This window comes from Desmodus rotundus, chromosome 3, assembly GCF_022682495.2.
Source record: "Desmodus rotundus isolate HL8 chromosome 3, HLdesRot8A.1, whole genome shotgun sequence".
Lineage (NCBI taxonomy): Eukaryota > Metazoa > Chordata > Mammalia > Chiroptera > Phyllostomidae > Desmodus > Desmodus rotundus.
Window position 1 is genome coordinate 85,384,715 of NC_071389.1, and position 16,531 is coordinate 85,401,245.

At 40.0% G+C, this 16,531-nt stretch overlaps 1 protein-coding gene across 3 annotated transcripts in view; it reads right to left on the reverse strand.

Moving 5' to 3' along the window:
• Nucleotides 1-5,494: 5,494 nt before the first annotated feature.
• CAGE1 (cancer antigen 1) overlaps nt 5,495-16,531 on the reverse strand; it is a 57,274-nt gene continuing 46,237 nt past the window's right edge. For all 3 annotated transcript variants that reach the window (XM_045189172.2, XM_024552370.3, XM_045189174.2), the window contains 2 exons: nt 12,097-12,165; nt 5,495-5,670 (listed from right to left, as the gene is read on the reverse strand). In XM_045189172.2, the coding sequence (XP_045045107.2) occupies nt 5,634-5,670; nt 12,097-12,165 (106 nt within the window). In that variant the 3' untranslated portion in view covers nt 5,495-5,633. The remainder of the gene's footprint in view (nt 5,671-12,096; nt 12,166-16,531) is intronic.

The following is a 16,531-nucleotide window of genomic DNA, read 5'->3' on the forward strand; positions in this document are numbered from 1 at the left end:
CTCACAGTAATTATGCATTGAGGAAGGGGAACACCCAGACTTTTGCAGGCTTGTTGAGCACAAGGTCTGAACTGACATTATATCCAGGACCCAAAATACCAACTTGACCCCTTTTTAGAATAGGACTATGTGGGAGCCAGGTCAAGCTAACAGTGGGTCCCTGAGGTTATCAGGCCTATCCATATCTGGTTCCTGAATGTACAGAAGGAATGGTGTTTGAAAGAACCCTCACACCATTTCCTAGTAGGAGCTATTAAGAATATTAAGAGTATGAAAGGCCTAGTGTAAGTTTATGAAACTGCCATCAACACCCCCCTCCCCAGACAGAATAGTAAATTAAAAACACAACTACCCCCCCCCGAGGTCAATGGTAGGATGTGTGCCATTCTCAAAGGGGTGTTGGTCTCTATTAAACTCCAATTTAACTTGCCAGCTGGCCTCTACAAAAAACAAGATGGATCATGGCAGAGGACAGGAAAATACTAAAGCTTAACCAGGTGGTCCCCTTAACATCTCATGCTCAAACACAGCAGTTGATCACAGTTTGCCTTAATAACCCTTCTCCTGAATGTTCCCTGCAACAAGACTGACCAGAATCCTAGAGAAATTGGGGGTGGAAGCAATGATGGACTGCAAACAGGTCAGAGGAAATTTTGGGAGTGGAAGTGATGGAAAAATAGTCTAGAACTAGATGTGGTGATTATTGTATGACTAAAATTTTACTACAAACCATTACCTTGTGCACTTACAATAGCTGAACTTTGTAGTATATAAATCATCCCTCAATAAAGGGACAAGTGTGTAAAAAGATCTTAATTATAGTTATTCCTCATGCGTTTAGGTACTGCAGTTTTTATACCTATTTGTAAGGTAATAGAAAAAATATATATTGGTCTGTGCCCCAGTTCCTGGCACAGAATTCCTGAAACCCTTGTAAATTCCCATGTGATAAGAGCACTAGGAGCATCTTTTGTTATAATAAGGTGACCCTGGGTGGACTTTTGAATGGGGCTGCTCACCAGAAAGTCCAAACCATGATTAGAAGCTTGGAATTTTCAGCCCCACACTCCATTCTCCAGAAAGGGAAGGGGAACTGGAAATGGAGTTAATAATCAATCATGCCTCCGTGACAAAGCCTCCATAAAATCCCAAGAGTATGGGATTCAGGGAGCTTGCAGGTTGGTGAACACACTCAAGTACTAGGACGGTGACATACCCCAACCCCACAGAAGCTCCCAGACCTAACCCGTGTGTCTCTTGATTTGGTTGTTCCTCTGTTTTTCTTGTCTAAACTGGTAAACATAAGTGTTTCCCTGAGTTCTGTGAGCCACTCTAGCAAATTAATGGAACCTGAGGAGGTGGTCATTAGGAGCCTCTGATTTATAGCTGGTCAGAAGCACAGATGACAACCTGGACTTGGGATTGGCATTTGAAGTGGGGTGAGGGCAGTCTTGTGGGACTAAGCCCTTGATCTGTGGAATCTGATGCTGCCTCCGGGTACATACTGTTAGAATTCAGTTCAATTGTAGAACAGTCGGCTGATGTTGCAGAGAATTGCTTGATGGGGGAGAATCCACCACAAATGTGGTGTCAGAAGTGTTGTGAAAGTGGTAGTACGGTGAGAGTGAGGGAAAAACACAGAAGGGAAAGAACTGAGTTTTTCCTAAGTGCCATTCTTCCAGTACCAAAGCCTTTGGTCAGGGCTATTCACATTCTGTCATCCAAATGGAAGTGCAGGAATGCATCAGTGGAGTAGTTGTGCCATGAAATCTTGAAAATTCTGTTTTTGTAACACCTTTGACCTTGGCCTCATTTCCTATAAGTATCCCCAACTGTTTTCACCATGTCATACTAAAAAAATTTTTTTGAAAGGTCTAATTGTTCTTCAGGCAAGCTCAGCCTTGCTAAATACAGGAAGATCGTCCAGTTTCACAACTTACCCCTGAATGAGGTACAATCATGAATCCATACTAACTCCCACAGTCCTAGTATTTTTCAGACTGGATCTACTAGATTTGAAATATATATGTCACTGATTCATATTGAGTTATTATTTTTATAGGCAAATGTTATAATCTATTAAAAAGAAAATGTACAAAGTATTTACATTTTTACATTAATAGTAACACAGTCCTATAATTTCTCTTAAGATAGTGTGACTATGAACTCAGTGTCTTACAACACCTAGTATGAAGGAGTGGGGTCTGAACTTAAATCTCCTGATGCCATGTTGAGTTTCTGTATATACTATCTCCCAAGTGCTCTCTAGAATGTGGATAAAATGGAAGAGCTAGGTATTACTTTCAGATAGGGATGAAGGTGACATTTAAATTAGCCCTTGAAGGATACAAATGTTTTAAATATGAGGAACTGCATGGTGGAGCTGGAGAAAAGAAGAAGTTTAGTTTACTTAGGACAGGGACGGCTTTCTCAGAAAAGCAAATACTGTGGGCCAAGTCTCACAAGTAGTTTGGCACCAGAGCATGTAAGGCAGGACTATGAAGGAAAAACTTGAAATCGTGTCCACGAAACATAATAAATTATATATATATTCTGTGGAATATTATATAGCTTCTAAACATGAGAGTGGCATATTAACACTGCCACTATGAAAAAATGTTTATCAGAAACACTGTCAATTGAGATAGCCAGTTGGTTAAGATAATATGTGCTTTGTAAACTATAGATAATAGTCTTTCAGGAGGTACAATGGGAAGTGAAAAGAGAGGGACCATGACAGTTTAAGGGGGGAAGAGGGTTCAGGATATATTTATTTTTTAGGTTAGGTAAAGAATTCAATAAAGAGTTATAAACTAAAGGTGGAAGAGAGTAAAAATCCTTCATGGAAAGATGCAATGGGTCAGAATCAAGGGAACAAGGAATGAGGGAAGGAGAAAAAAAGTGAACAAAAATACAGAAATTGAGGCAGAGAGAAAATTGTAACTCCTTGTAATATCCTGTGAGAACCAAAGCTTCACTCTGTGGAGGCAGAAGCTGTGGCTATTTCAAACCTTCGTCTCTCCCCTCTAGGCTCCTACTGGTAGAAGAGAGTGAAGCTTTCAGCCTCATATAAGCTCCCTCAACTTACTACATCACAGCTCGTAGTTGTTGAACATGCCTGTCCTGATTTCCTTTCTTCAGTCTCAAAGGAAGAGGTGTCCCTGTTTTTATGCTGTGCTGTGGAACCTAGTTCCTCTTTTCTCCTCTGAGACCTTGATTCATTAGTTACGCCTACTTTGTGCTTTATCTTTAGTCCCTTCCCAGACCACTGGATCCTTCTCAACATATATTTAACTACTTACTAAAAATTTCCCAATGTTTCACAGCAGCCTTACACTCAGCATATCTTTCTCCAAAGCCAGCTGTTCCTCTTGGATTCTCTCTTTCAGTTAAGATGACTACCACCCAGCCAGAACCCTGCTAGGTCTCCTAGACTTCTATCTCTTCACTCCCATAGCTAACCAATTCCTGACCAAGTCATTTTCATTTTGCCTTTGAAATCACTTGGCACTCATATCTTCCTCTTTATTTCCACTGCCATTATTTTAGTCCCCGGGCTCAGTTTTTCTTGCCTGGAGCACTGTAGCAGTATCTTAACTGGTACTTCTGTTTCTAGCATCACCCACCATCAACCTACCTTTTATATTATTATTAGGGTGATCTTTCAAAAATGCATGTCTGATCCCATCACTCCTGTCTTTATCCTTCAGAGCTTCTTATATGTTGAAGACCAAACTTCTTAGCATGGCATTTAACATGATTATCTTCACCTCTTGTCATAGGAAGAGCATGGGTTTCAGATAGTATTTGTGGTTCACGGAACACAACAGGGTGTCTCAGGCCTCTGTGTTCTGAGTATGCTGTTGCTTTCCTCTTCCATCTATGGGACACCCAGTCAGCTATAATGATCTGGCTTAGGTGTCACCATTTCTGTAAAATCTTCCGAGATTTTCTCACATAGTCCAGGGCCATTTCATCTATGCTTTTAAAGCACCCTGGGCAATTACACCTACAACATTGTGGAACAGAGTTTATTAACCTATCTCCCCCAGTGGATTATGTCATCCTTGGTGAGGATCTTTGCTTGATTTTTCTTCATATCCTTGGCATCTAACACAGAGGCTGTCACATAGTTTGTTGATAGTCACTAAATGTTTATTGAAAGAAGGATCTCCTGAGACTCTGCATACTTGAGACTTGCACCAAAGAAGGCACATTCATTTTGAGACAAACTGAAGGTAAAAGATCATAAACGTCTAATAATACACATGGCAAATGCAGCACTTAGGCACACAGTCCTGTATAACAACCCGTGTTAATCCTTGCATCCCAACTGTTTCGTCACTTTCATGTGCGGATTCCGGGTGCTGCTTTAGCCATCTTTATCTTAATATTTGTCTTTCTCCTATAATATTTTAATTTTCCCTAGAGGATACCATGAAACTGATGGTGATGATGAAGATAATAATAATATCTCTTTTTAAAACTTGAATCACTTCCAAAGCTTTCAATGCTTAATTTTCTGAAACACTGTTATACCTGTAAACTGTGCATTTCTGATGGCTTGTCTTATATTTTATTGCAACTCTTTGTATTTGAGAAATTAAACAGATATTATGTTTCAAAATTCATGTAAGACCTGTCTTAAAGAATTCTCCAACAAAAATAACAACAACAATAACAACAGCTTTTATTAATTCATCACTTTCTTCAAGATCAGATATACGTATTTGCCTCTTGTGCTTACCTAATTTAAGTACAAAACTAATTTCAGAGAGATAAAATAATTTCTTCCATTTTCACTCAAGGTATGTGTGTGTATATATATATATTTTAATTAATTTATTTTTATTCAGTTACAATTGTCTGCATTTTCTCCCCATCCCTCCACCCCACTGCAGCCAGTCCCACCTCCCACCCCCACTTTACCCTCCCCCTTGATTTTGTCCTTGTGTCCTTTATAGTAGCTCCTATAGACCCCTCTCCCCACTATACCCTCCCCACTATTTTTGATTCAACACTTACACCTCCATCCTGGCTCTGAGATTTATTAAAAAGAAAATAAGTATGTTATGTTCATTTATCTTTCTGATATGTCTCACAAAATCAGATATTTCTGCTTCCTTTGTTTAAATTTAGAACTAATTCCTCAAAACTATGTTAAGGTGGAAATTAGAAAAGTTAGGTCTCAAAAGACCAGTACTCTCCTTTCACCTCGGGTTTAATTCCAAAGGATTTCAAATTAGTGTCCCTTTAAATTTGGTTACCAGTAGGCAGAGCCTACCTGCCTAGAAAGAAAAAGGATGTCCTACAGCGGGGAAAAGAAGGCTGAAATGAGATACATGACTATATTTATGTGTCATTAAAGACCTGATAATATGGTAGTGACATTCTGTGAAAATGAAAATAGACATTTGGAAAATAAGTTGTTATATTCATCTAGTTTTATTAAAGTAGAATATGTTTGTTTACAGGACGAAATTAGAAAGTAATCACATTTTTTAGAATGTAGAATTTCATCAGTTATGCAATTTTAATGTACCATTTGTACAAGTTGATTTGGGTACTATAGTGACTCTGCTCCTAGAGTGGTTGAAAAAATGATTAATGTTTAATCTTCAGTCCTGTTTAATCTAAATCATTTTTATTTCCTTCGAAGATATCTGGCATCTATAAATAAAAGGAAAAAATGTTAAGTTTTCAAGAAAGACAGGCATTCAGTGACAGAATAGCTGATGTTGATTACAAATGGAAAAGTGATACAAGGAAAAGCTTTAGATAGATGATGGTAATAAATAATACCAATACTATATTTTAATCATTATTTTTGTTTGTTTCAGCTTTTTCCCATTAAGGAACATGATAAGGAACAAGGCTGGTTGTGTTTCATCTTCCTTGACTTACCTGCCAGCTGGAAGAATGGTGAAAAAGGAATAGAAGCAAGCATCTAATAAACCATGAAATGACTCACCAGCACAGTATAACTAAGAATCGGTAGTATTAAGATGTCCTCATAACTCAACTATTGCAACAGCTGGATCTCAGTGGGGCATACAGAGTGGAGACCTTTGATTGTACTCCTCCTCCACAGAGCTGTGTCACAAGTAGGCCATGAAATTTATGAATACATATCCATGGCCTGGGCCGGACAGGGTCAGCGGCAGCGGCAGCTGTATCTTCTATTAGAAATTACACTAGCGAGTGTAACTTTGGTCCTGGGCCCCAAGCCAGTCTGATATTCACTCCTGTTTAGCACCTATAATGGAATAGGTGCTTGGGGATACCAAAATAAATGTGAGACAATTCCTGCACTAAAAGAGTTCTAGTCAAGGGGCAGGTAAGCAGAGAACTGTAATGAAATGTTAGGGGTGTTTTTGCACCAGAGGTTACAGTGTGGAAACATGGGAGAAAGCAAGTCAGTTCCATCTGGTAGACAGAGCAGGAAAGGCTTCATAGAGGAAATGGAGCTTTGAAGGGCAGGTACTTGTGAGGTAGGAACTGAGGTAAGGGGGAGGAAAGGAGTCAAAAGAGAACATTCCAGGTAGGGGAAGATGCATGGGCAATAACCAGAAGGCATAAAAATAATGCATGTTTAGAAAGTTTCAAGTTGTTATACATGGTTGGTGTGTATAATGACAAGGAGGAAGCAGTGAATGAGAAGATTGGATAGGAAGGAAAAGGCTAGACCATAGAGGACCTTATGTGCTGGGCTAAGAAGACTGGATTTGATCCTAAATGCAACTGAGAATCACTGAAGGGTTTATGTAGGGGAAGGGTATAATCACATTTTGCTTCTGAAATAGCACTCTCTCTACTCTGTGGAAGAGAGAAGGCAGGGAGCAAAACTGGAGGCAGAAACTCCAATTAAAAGATGACTGTGGCTGGCCAAAAGAAAAATGATGAGGGCTTCATGTGAAGCAGTAGCTGTGGGGATGGAGTTAAGGAAAGGTCTAGAGGGAGGGGCTTCCAATCACAGGATGAACTATGATCAGAGGTCAAAGGGGCCCTCATTTGAGGATAGAGGGGAAAAGCTAAGCTGAACACTACTGAAATGTAACTTCAGGAATTAATATCTACTCCTGTGTTATTGTCAAAATACATGGCAATATAACATTCCATGTTATTATATAATGTGATGATATAATCATTATATAATATGATGATATAATGATCATCATTATAATGGTCATCATTATGACCTACCATGGTCATGAATTTTGGATGATTTTCTAATCTTCTTGGTCTGTAGGAAATAGAAGAGGAAAATATATATAAAAGAGGTGGTGGTGGTGTGGAGAGCTAAAATATATAGTGAACCAAATATGTTGTTATTTAATATATTCTTTCCTTCACTCAAGGAGAAACTGACATTTGGTGTAGAACTATAAGACCCTAAAAGATTAAGATAAAGCTTTTCAGTATGTATGAATCATTTTCACTGTAAATTAAGTAAATATATTGAGTCACAGTCTCATTATGTTTTAACATTCTCATAGATTTACTTAGGATAAAATTCTGGCTATGACTTGAGAACCTAACAAATTTCCTTGAAAGTGATTAAGAACTAGGGGCAAAAATAAGACATGTAAGGCTATTAAAGCATCTACTTTTCTCTCTGTATATCCCACTTTTTCCTCTCCTGAAGATTATTGGCAAAAGCAGTATCATAATTTTGAGATGATGCAGAGGTAGTCTCCAGCGTGTTCCCATGCTGAGTTCAGTGTGGTCATTCGGTTAATGAAAGGCTTCATGGACAGTGGTGGCTGAAGGCTGATGTAAGTCTTAAGTTTTCTAAGAAAGAGCCTTAATTACTCTTCTGCTCCACCTCACCCCCTTGCTTCAAAGCCAAGCTTAATCTATACAAATGGGCCTCAAATTTGTTGTGAAAATAGGCCCCATGTTATTTATACAGTAAACAAGTATCTGAACCAGGGAAAAATGTGTACGTATATATGTAAATTTTCTTATTTTGAGGTAATTCTAGAAAAAATATTTCACAGATTCAGCAACTCAGAAGATTCACATTCAGTTTAAATTGGCAATTACTGAGCATCTGTGACAGGCCAAGCATCAGATCATACCGTTTCATATTAAGAAAAAAAAAATTGGAAGAACTTTAGCTTTGGAGAACCAAGATGGCGGCGTAGGTAGACACACTGCACCTCCTCGCACAACCAGAACTGACAGAAAATCGAACGGCAAGGAAGTCCGACACCAAGGAAATAAAAAATAAACATTCATCCAGACCGATAGGAGGGGCGGAGATGGGCAGCCAGGGTGGAGAGGACTCACGTTGCTGTGGCAGGACCGAGACTGGTGGAGTGTGGGACAAAAGGGGCAGGCAGTCTGACCACTAGCAGACCCTGCGGCCCCACATTCACACAGATAAACCGAGAGGGCTGGACTCAGAGTGGCGGAGAACGGGGCAGGCAGAGCGGCGGATAGTACTCCTCGGCCCCACATTTGTGCACAGATAAACCAGACAAACGGTGGGGAGAGAAGCAGACCACGCAACCCAGGGCTCCAGTGCGGGGGAAATAAAGCCTCAAACCTCTGATTGAAAACGCCCCTGGGGGTTGGGGCAGCAGCAGAAGAGACTCCCAGCTTCACAGGAGAGGTCGTTGGAGAGACCCACAGGGGCCTAGGGCGTGCACAAGCCCACCCACTCGGGAACCAGCACCAGAGGGGCCCAGTTTGATTGTGGGTAGTGGAGGGAGTGGCTAAGACCCGGTGGAGAGTGGAGTGGGCGCCATTGCACCCTCTCAGCACCCCCCCCACGTACAGCGTCACAGCGCAGCGACCAGCGTTACCCCGCCCCAGTGAACACCTAAGGCTCAACCCCTTTAAGTAACAGACGCGCTAAGACAAAAAAAAAAAAAAAAAAAAAAAAGTCCCAAATGACAGAACACTTCAAAGCTCCAGAAAAAATACAACTAAGCGAGGAAGAGATAGCCAACCTATCAGATGCACAGTTCAAAACACTGGTTATCAAGAAGCTCACAGAATTGGTTGAATTTGTTCGAAAACCAGATGAAAAAATGAAGCCTATGCCAAGAGAAACAAAGGAAAAGGTACAGGGAACCAATAGTGATGCGAAGGAAACTGGGACTCAAATCAATGGTGTGGACCAAAAGGAAGAAAGAAACATCCAACCAGAAAAGAATGAAGCAACAAGAATTCGGAAAAATGAGGAGAGGCTTAGGAACCTCCAGGACATCTTGAAACATTCCAACATCCGAATTATAGGGGTGCCAGAAGGAGAAGAGGAAGAACAAGAAATTGAAAACTTATTTGAAAACCTAATGAAGGAGAACTTTCCCAGTCTGGCAAAGGAAATAGACTTCCAGGAAGTCCAGGAAGTTCAGAGAGTCCCAAAGAAGCTGGACCCAAGGAGGAACACACCAAGGCACATCATAATTACATTACCTAAGATGAAACAGAAAGAGAGAATCTTAGAAGCAGTAAGAGAAAAGGAGACAGTTACCTACAAAGGACTTCCCATAAGACTGTCAGCTGATTTCTCCAAAGAGACCTTACAGGCAAGAAGGGACTGGCAAGAAGTAGTCCAAGTCATGAAAGGCAAGGGCCTATATCCAAGATTACTGTATCCAGTAAAGCTATCATTTAGAATGGAAGGGAACATAAAGTGCTTCCCAGATAAGGTCAAGTTAAAGAAGTTCATCATCACCAAGCCATTATTATATGAAATGTTAAAGGGACTTATCTAAGAAAAAGAAGATCAAAAATAGGAACAGTAAAAATGACAGCAAACTCACAGTTATTAACGACCACACCTAAAACAAAAACAAGAGCAAACTAAGCAAACAACTAGAACAGGAACAGAACCACGGAAATGGAGATCACATGGAGGGTTGTCAATAGGGGAGTGGGAGGGGGAGAGGGGGGGAAGGTACAGAGAATAAGTAGCATAAATGATAGGTGGAAAATAGCCAGGGGGAGGGTAAGAATAGTGTAGGAAATGTAGAAGCCAAAGAACTTATAAGTATGACCCATGGACATGAACTATTGGGGGGGGGATGTGGGAGGGAGGGGGTGGGCAGGATGGAGTTGAGTGAAGGGGCAGAAATGGGACAACTGTAATAGCATAATCAATAAATATATTTAAAAAAATTGTAGTTAACCTATCACTTTGCAAATACTAGCATAAATATGCTAAGGGTTTTTTTAAAAAACATAAGTGTATTAGCAAATGGTATGCTAAAAAAACATGACCCATGATATAATCAAAATGCAGATTTAATGTCTGCCTCTTCCTTCTACTTTAGACTTTTGTTTCTCAGGGAGGAAGCTTTTCCTTCGCCATTGGCTGACTGCACAATGATTTTTTTTACTTACTCTAAGGTAACAGTCCTCACCGTGAGGCATAAACACAATCTCAATTCAGTAAGCAGAATATCCAGTCTTCAATATTAACCCTTTAATCTTCATTCAAAAGTAGAACTTCTCCTCCTCCTTTATCAGCCACGGCTTTACATTAGTGTAACACCACAGCTAACATTAGTGTAAGAAAAATCTTGGCAGAGAGTGGGGAAGAGGAGAGAAGAGAGTTCTTTGACTCTGTCAGGTTGTGAGCTCCCATTAACCCCAAGTAATTCTACCTCTTTTACCTAACCACTTGTGAGTGGTTTCTAGGAGATCACCTAAAGACCTTTGAAATTCTTTTCCTAAAATTGGGAAACAGGATATGATGCACTCATGCCTGAGAAAATGAAATAAAGCAAGACGTGGCAGCACAAGGACAGGGGGGCTGCATTGGGGTGGCCTAGTCTCCTTGAGGTTGTAATCAGAACAAAGGATGTATGTGATAGTTTCTTAAGAACCATGCAGGTGAGAGCTGAGTTATCTGGGCTCTGCCCAAGGCTGCCTGCAAGGGGACCAGCAGCAAGAAGCTAGTTGAAAGGGAACGCCCAATTCTTTAGGGCTGATGAAGAAATATCAAGTAACCACTGGAGGACAGATGCATCAGCCTGAGTCAAGGGAATTGTAGGACAGAGGTCTTTAGAAAAGGTGAGCTCCAAAGACAGAGAGTCAGCTTTAGCCATTTGCCAAGCCCAGAGATTCTGTAGCCAACCAGCCATGTAAGAATGTCCTACAGCCTTACTTCCCCTCTCTCCTGCTGTAAATGGAGGAGGTTGTGAGCAAAGAGAGCAGAAACTGACTTCCAAGGGCAGATAGTGTCCACCAACTAAAGCTAGTGGACATTAAATTTGCATTTTGATTATATCATGGGTCATGTTTGTTTAGCATACCATTTGCAAATACAACTATGTTTTATGTATATATTGGATCTGGCCAAGGGATATGAGTCATGAAACGAGTTCTTCAAACCTCTGCACATGGGGAAAACTCACTCTCATTTTGGGAACTAGTAAATGTTAGCACCTCAGGAATTAGGCCAGGAACAGTCTGATTTTAAAATCCTACTATAGTCTTAACCCCATTATCTTAGTAAATATATCTTATAGTATCAAATGCTGACAAGAGTTAACATTAGTGTAAGAAAATCTTGTCTGCTATATATTTATAGCAGAGTAAGCTGTTTTACTGCAGACAAAATCTTAACTCATAATCTTTATAGTGTCTTCCTTCGAAGTGATCAGAAGTTCCATGAGGGCGGGGAATCTGGCTTTTCAATTCAGATCACACAAAAAATTTATCAAGAAACTATTTTGTGCTAGGCAAACAAACAAACAAAAAACAAGCACATTCATATAATAGCTTGTTTATCTTAAATTGAGATAAGAAGAAAAGCTTTTAAAAATATATGACTTAGGCTCCAGCTCAGTAGCTCAGTTGGTTAGAGTATCGTCTGTATACACCAAGGTTGTAGGTTCTATCCCCAGGTCAGGGCACAGACGAGAAGCAACCAGCAAATGCATAAATAAGTTTAACAACAAATTGGTGTTTCTCTCTCTCCCTCTCTTCGTCCCTCTCCCTCCCTCTCTGTTTCTGCCCCTTTTCCACCCTCTCTCTAAAATCAATAAATAAAAATTAAAAACATTTAATTATTGCTTATTATTATACATATATTCTAATGTTAAAGACATTATTTATAAAAAGAAAAAAAAAACTTACCTTGCTTTTCTGACTCTATCTCTGGGCCTCTTAATTAAGTCTTCCAAATGTTTATTTCTCTCTTCTAAACTGAGAGAAGAAATTCAAATTTATGACTAAAAGTGACTTCTATAAACCAATATTTTATAGATTCATTGGAGGATTTGAATAGATAAATTCAAATGTGATCTAGCTTTCTCCACATCATCCATCTATAACTGAACACAGGTCCAGCTTCTGCTGCTACAAAAGTCAATACTTGAGAGGCAGGTGCCGTCATAAAGGAAAGTGGTTAATTCAGATGCTGGCCATCTGGAAGATGGGGGACTCATGTCTCAAAACTCATCTCCACATCTCAGTGGAGGCGGAGGATTTTATAAGGAGGGAGAGGGGAACAGAACAAAGAAATCAAGGGAGGGGTTTGAAAAGTTATCTATGTGCTGACAAGCACAGTCCATTCTTATAAGACAAGAGACAGTCCAGTGTGCATCATCCTGGTTTAGTCCTTCTGGATTCACGTCATCCTGGCTTCATGTCATCCTGGCTCCACAGATGAAGGTCAATAAATCTCCTGGAGCTGGGATGCCTGAAGGTTGGAGTCTGTATCTTTTGAAATTAGTTCCTAGTATTCTTATACAAACATGCTGTTTATCCACAAGCTACATATCAGTCAGAGTCAGCACTTACAGAAATGATGGCAAAAGAATGATGGAGTGGGTTACAATTTCTCACTGTTACACATCTATCTCATTGTATGAGTATTTGGGATTCTTTCCTAGCAACTCAGATTATTTAATCAGCTTTTCCCCTTGTAGGTTCCAGTGGTGATGAAGCAAAGTAGATAGTAATAAACCTAGAAAGTGATATTTAGGTGTTCTTCTATTCATTTACATGGTGGGTAGAGAATTGATCACTCTGTATGAGTAAACCCAACATGATCCTGGGGATAACCTGTTAAAAGCAATACCCCTGAGCTGTGAACTGCTTTAACATAGGACAATGCGCAATAGTGTTACAGGAAGGATCGCAGCATTCGACTGGCCTGCTAGAAGTTTACTGTGTTTTGTTTATATGGCTTTTAGCAAAAGAGATACTAATGGGTTTCCCTGTTGCCTGTAGGAGGGTAAATTCAATTAAGATAGTCTCCACTCAAACTCACATTCCTATCCAGGGAGAGTACATTAGTGCTCTGTGACTGCTGTAACAAATTACCACAAATTTGGTGGCTTCAAATGACACAAATTTATTTTCCCATTGTTCTGGAAGTCAGAAATCTGAAATCAGTTTCACTGGGCTGAAATGAAGGTGAACTGTAAGGAAATGCCCTCTCCAGAGGCTCCAAAGGTGAGTCCCTTGCCTTGCTTTTACCATCTTCTGGAAGCTGTCCTCCTTCCCTGGCTCATGGCCCTTCTCGTCACGTTGGCTTTTCTCCACCTGCTTCTATGGCCGCATTGCCTTTTCCTGTCATCACATTTCCTTCTTCTTCCCTCTTGTAAGAACAATTGTAATTGCATTTAGGGCCCGGATGCAAAATCCAGGATAATCTCTCCAGATCAAGATCCTCAATTTAATCACATTTAAAAAATCTCTTTTATCATGTAAGGAAGTATCTACAGAGTCCAGATATTAGATATGGATATTTTCAGGGGCCATTACTCAGCCTGCTATAGAGGGTAAACAGATCCTTAAGGTAAAGGCAATTCTGTTGTAGGGGTTACAACCTCAAATGCTATGGGAGAGTCAGGCAAGCATGTGACATGATGGAAGCCCAGTAAATGTGCATTCAGACAAACCAAAGATCACATACCCCATTCCCTGCCTAAAGGAAGAAGTTGCTGTTCAGATCTTGCCAAATGTCGCCATGTGAGAATGTTGCAGCAATGATGTCAGATCTCTTTTTAAAGAGAGGGAAATCTAAATTTTTATAGGGAATTGTCCTTTTAAAATTTTAGCAATAATTCAAAAATATTTTAAATATCATATGGATCAAAAAAAACATCTATCTGCCTCAGGCTATAATTTGTAGGGTGTCATTTTGAAACCTCTGCCTTATTGTCCAAAGCTATCATGCTTTTGTTTTCAAGGGGTAAAAATGAGAAGTTGTCCAACCCAAGAAGTCATGACAATATTTATTAAATAGGTCGGTCCTCTGTTTACCAAGCCTTAGTCTACCACGTCTTATTATCAGAGAAATGGCATGGACTAAATCTTTTGTATTTCTAGGATTGGGAAAATAAAGACCCAACTCTTGGGGGAAAAGGATACCCAAAGACAGAAAGAGTTTTTCCAGGTATGACCAAAGCACCAGTGAAATATATTCATACACAGTGCTTCTGTGTATAGAGCTGAGGACAAAAGGCTAAAACCTGAGCCTAAGTATATGGAGATCCTTGGTTTACTATGTAGGACCTGATGTACTATCTTGAAGGGCACCAACAGCCCATGCAGAGAGCCAGGCAAGCAAAGCAGCAGCATACAGGAGAATGACGGTGCTGACTGTACCATGCAATCAGGTAGCATGATCTCCCACTTGGAAGTGGACATCTCCTCACTTGGGAGGAGAAATTAGACTTACCCTCCATAGAATTTGCACACATTTAAAATGTACCATTTGATATTTTAACATATATAAGTTCTATCCAGAAGGTAATATGAAAAATAGAGACATTTATTGAAGAAGATACAAGAAACATTGTACATAGGACAATGACACCTCAGTCCCCTTCAGAGTAGGTACCTTGGAACCTCACACAGTTCTCCCAATTGCTATCAGCTGCCCCATCATGTTTTCCTGAGTCTCACTGACAGTCTGAAACCTCTTCCATTTCAAAGGTGATTTTAGTTTTGGGAAAAGCCAGAAGTCACAGGGCACCAAATCTGGGCTCTAAGGGGGCTCAGAAAGTTTCACCAGAAAACTATACCAGAAAGATGTGTGTGATGCATGAGCAGGTGTGTTGTGTGATGAAGCTGCCAATCCCCAGTTGCCCATAGCTGTGGCCTCCTGAATCATCCGAATGGTTTCCGTGGAGGAATGTTCAAACTTAAGGCAAAATTTGTTGCAGATTTGTTGCTCTACGCATTCAATCATTTTGAATCCTATGGCCACACAGTACACAAGCTCGCTCAGTGGCATCTACCGCCCCCCACTGACTGGTATGCTGTCATCATTGTTCATACATGCATTCCTGTCCCCCTTCCATGGCTGCCAGGTTACATCAGTGTCATGCAAACCATTGTCATTGTATTAACGATGGCTGGACTTTTTCTGGGACACACCTTGTGATATATACAACTGGGAAACAATCATCACAGTCAAGATATACATCACCCTTGAAATTTTTCTTATATACCTTTGTTTCTCCCCCCTCCCATCCCTCTTTGCCCCCACACCACCAGAAAACTACTGATCTATTTTCACCATAGATTAGTTTGCATTACCTAGAATTTTATATAATAGAATCTTACACTCAGCCTAATTATTTTGAGATTCATCTACGTTGTTGCATTAATTTCACTGATTGTTTTATTGCTGAGTAGTATTCCCCTATGTGGCTATACCACAATTTGTTCATCATTTCACCATTTGACAGACATTTGGGTTGTTTCCAGTCTAGGGCTATCACAAATAAAGCTGTTATGAATGTTCATCTTTGTGTAAACACATGTTTTTATTTCCTTGAATCACACAGAAGTGGGTGGCTGATATATAGGGTAGTGTATATTAAATCTTTTAGGTAGCTGCCAAAGTTTTTTTCAAGGTGGTTGTGCCATGTTGCATACCCACTAGTAGGCTATGAGTGCTTCAGTTGCAACATCCTCGCCAAACGTGGTATGGTCAGTCTTTTAGACATTCTAATAGGTGTGCAGTTGTATTCATTACAAGTTTAATTTGCCTCTTAATCATGTTGAATTGAATATCATTTCACATGCTGACTTGTCATCCATATATCTTCCTGGTGAAGTGTCTGTTCAAATCTCTGCCCATTTTTATTGGGTTGTTTTCTTTTTATTGAGTTTTGAGAATTTGTTATATATTCTGGGTATAAGTTCTTTCAGATGGTGGCTAGTCTTTTCATTTTCTTTTTTTTTATAGACGTATTTTTTTGATATATTTATTGATTATGCTATTACAGTTGTCCCATTTCCGCCCCTTCACTCAACTCCATCCTGCCCACCCCCTCCCTCCCACATTCCCCCCCTATAGTTCATGTCCATGGGTCATACTTATAAATTCTTTGGCTTCTACATTTCCTACACTATTCTTACCCTCCCCCTGTCTATTTTCCACCTATCATTTATGCTACTTATTCTCTGTACCTTTCCCCCCTCTCTCCCCCTCCCAATCCCTTATTGATAACCTTCCATGTGATCTCCATTTCTGTGGTTCTGTTTCTGTTCTAGTTGTTTGCTTAGTTTTCTTTTGTTTTTGTTTTAGGTGTGGTTGTTAATAACTGTG